The 9,260-nt window shown below is 30.5% G+C and overlaps 1 protein-coding gene across 2 annotated transcripts; it reads right to left on the reverse strand.

Moving 5' to 3' along the window:
- Nucleotides 1-464: 464 nt before the first annotated feature.
- On the reverse strand, nucleotides 465-6,671 carry LOC113869255 (flap endonuclease 1). Of its 2 annotated transcripts, XM_027505535.1 has the most exons (18): nucleotides 6,553-6,659; nucleotides 6,347-6,463; nucleotides 6,179-6,237; nucleotides 5,986-6,045; nucleotides 5,824-5,877; nucleotides 5,636-5,684; nucleotides 5,479-5,526; nucleotides 5,304-5,369; nucleotides 5,182-5,232; nucleotides 4,768-4,887; nucleotides 4,612-4,696; nucleotides 4,406-4,487; nucleotides 3,812-3,926; nucleotides 3,616-3,672; nucleotides 3,450-3,496; nucleotides 3,308-3,362; nucleotides 2,480-2,668; nucleotides 803-892 (listed from the first exon to the last, which is right to left on the reverse strand). In XM_027505535.1, exons 1-17 carry the CDS (start codon nucleotides 6,562-6,564, stop codon nucleotides 2,495-2,497), a joined length of 1,251 nt encoding a protein of 416 aa, XP_027361336.1. In that variant the 5' UTR covers nucleotides 6,565-6,659; the 3' UTR covers nucleotides 803-892; nucleotides 2,480-2,494. The 2 variants fall into 2 exon arrangements, with proteins under 2 accessions (XP_027361408.1, XP_027361336.1); XM_027505607.1 differs by lacking the exon at nucleotides 2,480-2,668 and having other exon boundaries at nucleotides 465-892; nucleotides 6,553-6,671.
- Nucleotides 6,672-9,260: the final 2,589 nt, after the last annotated feature.

The raw sequence follows: 9,260 nt of genomic DNA on the forward strand, positions 1-9,260 counted from the left end.
GTGATCATCAACAATTTCTCAAGACCAATATTCTTAGAATTTTGTAAACTTTTTTGAAGCTCTTATAATCTTTCTTTCAATATTTTGTATCAGTCTCATCAATGTTAATACAAAATCTATTTACAGAAGTTATCTCTCAATATTATTATTATTATTATTATTATTATTATTATTATTATTACACGGCATGTTCTTGAATTTTTCCAGTTTAGGTAGGATTTAAGTTTGTAAAATTGATCTCATAAAATAGAAACAATTTTTTTTTCTATTTATTTTAAAGCTCATTCATTTAACTTTTATAAAATTTAAGAAAATAAATTAATTTTAACTTATAAAAAATTATTATTTTTATAAAGAATTTTTTCTTTATTTAGAAGTTTATTATATGTGCAATAATTCAACACCCATCTCAGACACTAAAATACATAATTAAATATTAGTTTAGGATATAGATCCCTCTAGCAAAACCTAAATTTCTAACGACTTGCAACTACAATTTAGCGCGTAGCCGGAAGAGAGACAGGCCCGTGAAATAGCAACGCGGGGTGGCAGGAAATGAAACCATTAGTCAAATTTAACCCGAGAATAAAGGATTAAGAGTATCTACCAAATGAAGTACTGCATCTTAAATTGTCCTTGTTTATGAGATGCAGGACGCTAGCGTACATTAGTCAAACATCACATAAATATTTTACAATTTGGAAGAGTGCGCATCAATATTGAGAATCCATCCTCCTTGATGCAAGCTTCAATGAACCAGAGAATTCTAGAGGCATGGTCACAGACATCCGGTACTCTAACCTGGTCAAGACACAGCCAACTATTTCTTCTTCCTACCACCACCACCCTTGGCCTTTTTGTGGGCTTCTTTAGCATTATTCTCTGGTGTTTCCTGTAAAAAAAATTATCAAAACATGGACCTTTCGAACCAGAATAATAAAATGTTCAGCCAACGCGCTTCTACTGCTTCCGGTTTTTTGGAAGCATCTTAATGGCTTAATTACATTTCTTATTCTTTTAGTTTAGATATGTATAATTTTGGTCCCTAAAATTTTTTGAATCAATTACAATCCCATATTTAAAAAATAAACAAACAAATTTAGTTTTTGTACCCATTTTCATTCACCCTAAAGTCTTCAAATTTCTGAGTTTTCTATCCAAATATTTGAGTTTATGATAGATTTGTAATATGAAATAATTTAGAAAGTTTGGAAGCTAAAAATTTCATAGAAAATAGAAATTTGATAAATTTAAAGGATTTTGTAACATGTGAGATTAGAATTTGAAGGATGTAATTGTTTTTTTCTTTTTATTTAGGTGAAATTTTATGTTTTGAAAAGTTTGAACAGAAGATTTAAAATAACTTAACCAGTTTAATTCATAAAAAAAATTGTGCAGAATGAGGATTTGAAGATTTAAGAAAATTTCTTAATTTCAAATAGAGGATTTATTTGGCTCAAAAATTTCTTAATTGATCTTTACTACACTACACAATACTATGTCATTTCAACTTTAATGTTCATGTTGAGCTTTGTCATCAATTCATCATTATAGAACCTTACCACACACTATTATAGCATTGTAGCAATGAAGATAGCATCAAACTGAAATTCTTGAACTAGAGTTCAAAACCAAAACTAAAACCTATAAACCCATAGAGCATCACCTCTTCTCACATTAAAATTCTTAACTCCTCACCCCACCACCATGTAAGAGTAAGCTCGGCACACCAATAGTGTCATGGTGACATTGGGGCAGCCAATGGTATATAAGCCAAATGGATGGCCTGTTATATAATCAATATTCTTTCGGATAATAAAACATATAATTACAAAGAAATAGTGAAACAAAGACACACGGAAGAAATGAAAGACAAATCAGATAAAACAAACTCTCCAGTCCTTTTGCATCTCTGCCTAATGAATAAGACTTAGTTTCTATGTGAAAAAAAAAAAGACCAGTGAGACTTCATAAAAGTTTAAAATATAGCAACTGACAAGATCCACGTGCCTATATGCTAAAGGAATTAAAAGTGAATCCACAAACAACAAATCAAAGGTAAGAGATTTACACTATTGGTAGTAAAATTATAAAGGAAAATGTTAACCTCAGCCCCTGAGGATAAGCAACTAATAACAAAAAAAATTTATTGAAAAGAAAAGCATTCATTATACTTTTACAACTTTAATAATAAATATGTACTTTTTCCATAAAAACTTTCTATTTTATGAATGCTTAAACTCGGGCTCAGGTTAACAAAACTCCATTATAAAATATGACTTGAACATTGGTAGAAGGCTTGACATAACTTTCAAATTACTCGTGCAAAATTAGTAGAAGAATTATAAGAAGACCAGTTAAAGATTGTGATCGGCTAAGTTTATCAATCCAAAAGACACTATTATCATGTTAGCACTTTGAAATGTTGGTTACTAAAAGATAGATTATGCATAAGCACAAAAGGACTTTGGAGGTTCACCAGGGCTATTCAGCTTCAGGCACCAAAGCAGACACCTCTAGAGAAAGGCACAAAGAGCCTGGAACCCAGATTACATATAGGCAAGTTCAACTTGCCAAAAACCATGGGCCTTGACCAGTTAGAAAGTTGCAGAGAGAACATCTTATGCTCAATTGCTGGTTTGAAAGATCTAAGCATGCATTTGCTTTCCTGTCATTAAGTGTAGCCAAAATTATCTACCATATCAGCTTTAAGATTTCTACTAAATATGGGGATAAAAAAATCCTGTTTCTGGTTCATTTCTCAGGTGTGGAAGGAAAGGCATCCCATTATACTAATTTAAAAATATGGGAGCAAAAAATAGGGCTGAAGAGCTCCAAATCCACATTTGGTGAAGATGATAGGATAAATAAATTGCTTGCCACACTAATCAATGGTTCAGTTGCTTTCTTCTGTAGCTAACATTCATCATCACATCTTGAATAGATATTCAATTTTTAAAAAACAAAGTCTCGTATTTGGATACATGAATATATTGTATATCTGTATTTCGGATTTTAAAATAATATACTCCATTGTTATTTACACATTATGTTAATGAGACCTTTCATGGAATGAAATATTTCTTTTCTCATCCATATAAAATCATATGAGAATGAAAATAGTGCAAGGAAACAATAATTCATTATTTGTTTCAAGCAGAAAAATGGGGGAAAACAGCAGAATAACTGAATCATGGCCAGCTGAAAGTCCAACCACAAATGTTCTGGTGAAGAATTTGCCAGGCCATCTTCAAAAAATTCTGGATGTTAACAAACAGTGGAGATGATAGACATAATGGATACATACCTTCCGTTTGATAGGTACAGATGGATTGGCTGTTGGCTTAAAAAATGATTCCAATCTGTTGTTTTTAGAAAGAAAAAAAAAATTAGGTAGGACAAAAAAAAAAGACTTGACACTCATGTCCAATGACCTAAAAATCACTTACCGGCCTTGTGATGACTTGTTCTTTGCTGCTTTAATTTTTTCTATTGCCTAACATTCATATAGAATAAAGAAATCATAAATAAAGTTTTCAGAAGAAGCAAATAGCCCATTGAAAGTTTGAAACCCTATTCAAACGGTCCATAAGACTAACATTTAGAGCTACATACCTTTGTCACTCTATCACTGTTGAAGCCATTCTCATTTACCAGAAATGTGAGTAACCCCTGTAAGAAAGGCAGCATAATGCGATCTAGTTATCTTGCCAAAGAACACAATATATAGATAAAACAAACATGCAAGTCAGTATGTGAATCCTGTGCCTTTGAAAGGATATTTGAAGTTCTCAAACAGAATAGTTATTACCACTTCATCTGGAGCAGACCACTTTAGATTAAGTTCCTCTTCCTCAGTTGTGACCATCGGTTCTTTAAAAAGCCGCCGAGCTTCCTGATATGGCCAATCATCTGGTATCTGGTACCTGAATCCATGCACTCACTGTAAGTATTTCGAAGGATGAAAGACAAACACCATAAGAAAATATCATGACCCTCGCATTTATTAGAAGGAGCATTGAGATGGGATGACCGAGTCTCTAAACTAAGGAAGCTTTTCTAGTCTCAACTGGTGGTATTGATCCGAAATTAATCATTTGATAAAAGTAGCTTAATGCCAAACAGGTTCTATTGACATAAGATGCATTAATAAAATCAAACCATGACATAAACACATTACAAGAGCAAGTAGTTGTGGCACATGTATCATATAAGTGAACTCATTATTAAACTTAGAAAGACACCCACATATTTGAGCTTGATGTCTGATTTGTAACACAAACATAACAAAGAGAAACAAATAAAACTTATTCCACAAGTTTTTGTCATGTGACTAATACTTATTAAATTGCATACAACAGAAACAGTGTATACAAAATTATGTTAAAAAATACATAAATAAAACCTCTCTTTGTTTATGTTCTCCAGTATATTTTCAATAGAGCCATGTTGTCGTATGAGTTTCAAAGCTGTCTGTCCTCCGATCCCTGTAGCACACATCATTTGCCATTTATGTTATCACTATATACATATGCATGTGGAGCTCATACAGAAATCATAAAACTAAACTTGAACCAAGCATCATACAAATAAATATAGGTCAAAAAATACCTCGAATGCTATCACAATAATCACACCCAGAAAGAATGCATAAGTCAATAAATTGGTCCATGGTCAGATTTAGCTCCTCCAAAATCTGAAACAAAAGAAATACCAAAATGAACTGATCAAACAGAGAAAAAAACTCAAGTTGAAAGCTATAAAGACCTTTGCAACTTCAAATTCCATCACTGGAATTTTTTTTGAGCTTGGATCCATTAGATGGCGAAGAAATTTAGGAGCTCCAAATGTTAAGGAATCCATGTCTTCAGAAGCCACAGCATAAACCTACGATAAATACAAATCTCAACAAAAATTCTACAGAAAGTTTATATTAAAGGAAATGTTACTAACTAATTTGAAGTCGAGTTGGAAAAAAAAAAAAACTAACCAAAGGCATAACAAAAGAAAGGATAATCAAATGGAAAAGGTAAGAGAGGAAGAAAATAACGAATGTTGAAATGGATTTTATGAAAATGAGGTAGAATCTTGTTTTAAAAGGATTAGTAATAATCTTTTCATTTTAATCTTCAAAAATCTTGTTCATAAAATAAGGTGACAAGCAAACAGATATGAACTTGCCTTTCCAGCTTTGCAAAGTGCAGCACACTGAGCCTCTGCTTCTGAGGGTGCCTGTGGAATCCAAAGCTTTAACCAGGTAGTAAACACACAGTATAATAAATACTTGAGTAGTGCAATGTCACCTCAACTACAGGCACTCCCATGAGTCTTAAAAGTCTTTTGCAATCCTCATTATGTTGCTTTGTCACCTGCAAGAGTATGGAGATATGGCTCAACAGAATGCGCCAAAAACCATGCTTCTATCCATAATAAAAAAAAAAAAATTCAAATAAATGTTTATAAGAAATGAAGAGCCACCTTCACTGTCCGTTTACTGAATTTTTCAATGTCTTCCTTGTTTGCAGCCTAAAATGACAAGGAAAAACAGCCCAAGGATGAATATGTTGATTTAAACAAGAAATTCACACACAAAAGGAACCGTAGAGGAAAGTCAAATAACATACAACACATATACCTCTATGGCTTGGGACAAATCATCAGTAGCCTCAGCTCTCTTTGAAAGACTGCATAAAAATTCGAGTGAAAAAATCAGTACGGAAATTTTTATAAGTAACAATTCTGCGAATAGAACACAAACCCTCCCCAGAATAACAGATTACAACTCTTTACTCTTAGAAATAACAAAAAATCCACATAACATACCGCTTTGCCAGCTCTTGTTTCTTCAAATCCGGTGGCTTCCCATCAAAAACATATCTGTAAATGAGAATTGAAAAAGATCAGCATAAAGCAACTCATTCTCAAACGGTTACAATTAAGAAGAGATAAAAAAAATAAAAAAGAAAGAGATATATATATATATACACTGGCTTCATCCCGGCTTCTAGAAGTCTGATTGTCCGATTAAACATACCTTGCAAATGACTATAAGATACAAAACCAACGTCACCATTACACATATAAACCACATTATCATAGAAAGTAAGAAACTGAAATAAAACCACAAATCCCAACTAAGCTTATCTAATTGAAAACTATTAAAGAGATTACTGCACACCTAGTAACTTCGCCAGCTTCATTAGTGAGCATTTCCGTTCCACTTCTTCCCACGACAATCTACACCAAAACCAAAGACACATAACACGTAACGTTAACAAAACTTCACTGTATCAGAATCAATATCATGGTTGAAACTACTCTATGATTTCTCAAGAATAGTACTAACAAGGAACTGATAAATGCTCATGCTAGCGTCAATGGCGATCTTGCGGCCAAAGTAACTCTCGAATTTGTTCTCCTTCATGCATTTTGGGGCATTGTCCGCTAAAAGCTTCGTTAAACCCTAGAAATTAATCAGCATTAACAAAATTAATCTCATAAAAAACAAATTGCAGAGAAAAGAGAGGGATAGGGTGATGAAAGAGTGAAGACCTTAATACCCATTTGGGTTATGTGTGGGAATGGGACATTGCACAGAAAATGAAAACAAGGGTGGCGTGACGGCAAAAGAAGAAAAAGGAACGAGAGAATCAACTGCTTCCCGCGCAATCCTCAGTGACCAGTGTGGGTATTTTCGTACTATTCTAATGGCCCAAACAGCCCATGAAATTTATCTATTCATATTAGCCCAATCCGAAAGTCCAAAACATCAACCCAATCTTGTTTGATTAGGAAAAATTTTATATTATTTTTCAAGTTCTTTTATTGCAGTTAGACACAAAAAAACACTTTTTTGCAGCTTTTTTTTAATTAATATTATACTTCAGCAAATGCGTATAGACTAATTACACTTTAAAATGGTTTTTTTAAGTTCTTAATAAAATAGATTGTAAATGTTTTGAAATAACTTTTTTAGTAAATTGCATTTTTTTTTCTGAGATACAAAAATTATACGTTTTATTTTAACACGTATAGTTTTCCTCCTTTAAATATAAATATATATTATTATATTTGAATTTATATTAATGCAAATAATTCTTCTACATATTTTTTTTCTTTCATTATTTCTTACATGATTAGTATTTAATTTGAACATCGATTTATTAATTTTGTGCATTTCAAATATGAAAATTTTGATGTTACACGAATCTCAAAGACGAGATTAGAAGGTATTTAAAAAAAAATTATTTTCTAAAATATTAAAATCAATAATATAATGTGTAAAATGAGTTATGAATATCATTGAAAATTGTAGAAAAAAGATAAGATACATAGCCTATTTTCACCTATACTAAGTGTATCTCGCTTTAATGTTTGTCATACTCATCAAGTTAAGTGGTGTTAGATTTGCTTAATCCGTGCCCTGATCATAGATTATGTTTTTGGGTTATGATGGACACAGACCCCACACACCACAAGCGTCCTGTTTTGGTTTATAAATTTAACAACGACGACAAAATACATTATAATGTAGAAAATACGTGAACATAATTAGTCTTGTCAATTAAATTTTCATGGTTTATATGAATTTGGTTTGGGGACATTTAAAACATGCATTATTTGTTGAGTGATCCCGCTGCAACCAACGGTAAGAATTTGATTTCACCAATTTACATGTTTAAAATTAGAAAAAATAGCTATATTTTTGTGTATTTTAAATTTTTTGTTAATTAGTATAAATATTTATAGTTTAGCGTTTGTAAAAATAATAATAACTACAACAATTAAATACAATAAAAGAGAGAATTGTGAGCTGTGAATATATAAAGATAGTGTAATATTTAAGAGATTTATAATCTTTTAGCAATAAAATTGATTACACGATATATTGTAATAGTCAAAGTAATTTTAATTTAAAGTAAAAATTTAATGCATCACTCTTGTACAAAATGTATTGATGTTTCAACAAATGATAAGTTTAGTAAAAATGTGAACATATAAGAATGCAATAAATATTCTTATCAAGGTGGTTATAAGAGAAAAGTTAAAGTTGTGTAAAGATATTATTATAATAGATATTAGATAATGCCCTTGTAGATGTAGCGGGCGAGATTGATGAGTGATCCCACTACAACTAAAGAGAAACTGATATAGAGTATCTCATTTGACCAATTCATATGTTTAAAATTAAAAAAAAAAAAAGTTATATTTTTATGTGATTTAAATTCTTTGTTAATTATTATAAATATTCATATTCTGGAATTTGTAAATACAACAACTACAACAATTAAACATAATAAAAGAGAAGAGTGTGAGTTATACAAGAGTAATATGATATTTAGAAGTTTTATAATTGTTTTAGTAATAAAATTGATTATTTTCTCTTCATTTTAGATATATTATTATTTTATTATCTCAATATTATTAATTCTAAGATATAATAATTTTCTCGTTATAGTCAATTAACGTTATACTTTTGGTGCTAAAAGACTAACATTTTTAGTTTAAAATTACGTAAATTTATTTTTTTAAAAAAATTTTATAATAATTTGAGAATATGAAATGATGAAAAATTTTGATACTTGATCCGCCTCCGAGAAATTGTCTTCTTAGCCAAATTTTTTTCCCACGGTAAGAGTCATTTTATAGTTTCAACATAAAATTAAAATTTTCTTCTAATTTTATCCTTGAGATAATTATTATTTCAAAACTTATTTTCTATCTTTTTCTCGATTTATTTATCATATAAACAAATTTTAAAAAAGTATAATAAAATTTTTCATAATTCTTTTTTAATTAAAATACAATAATTAAATGTGCATTTCTTAGTTTTTGTGTCACAACTTTAAACTACTATTTTTTAGAAACTAAGAGAATATTTTTATTTTAAGTATTTTCTTTGTCGATTTTAAGTTAGAAAATGTGTAAAACAATTTAATCAATTCATTTCATGAGAATTGATAGTAAAAAATAATAATAATAATTCGAATAAGACTAATGAAACCGAAGTCACACCTAATTCAAACTAAAAAAAGTTAAATGTACAGTTAAGGCATCCAAAAAATTGTGTTGCCGTATCATTTCCCCTGCCTTAACTGTTTCACTGAAATAGGTGGTGGAATAGAATAGACGGAACTATCCCAACTTTTAACCAAACTTAGCATTCTTCTTTCCAAACTTTGTTATAGAATTCACATGTTACCCCAAACCTTACCCTCTCTATTTTTGGTCCCTGGCAATAATTATGTACTTATCATACA

Source organism: Abrus precatorius, unplaced genomic scaffold (genome assembly GCF_003935025.1).
Source record: "Abrus precatorius isolate BTA unplaced genomic scaffold, Abrus_2018 Scaffold0, whole genome shotgun sequence".
Lineage (NCBI taxonomy): Eukaryota > Viridiplantae > Streptophyta > Magnoliopsida > Fabales > Fabaceae > Abrus > Abrus precatorius.

Bases quoted from the DNA above. Each gene is read 5' to 3' on its own strand.
- LOC113869255 (XM_027505535.1), bottom strand. The intron at 4,488-4,611 runs GTATTTTTTGAC...TGTGTGCTACAG, and splicing joins TTATTGTGATAGCATTCGAG to GGATCGGAGGACAGACAGCT. The intron at 3,673-3,811 runs GTAATAACTATT...CCTTTCTTACAG, and splicing joins GGTCTGCTCCAGATGAAGTG to GGGTTACTCACATTTCTGGT.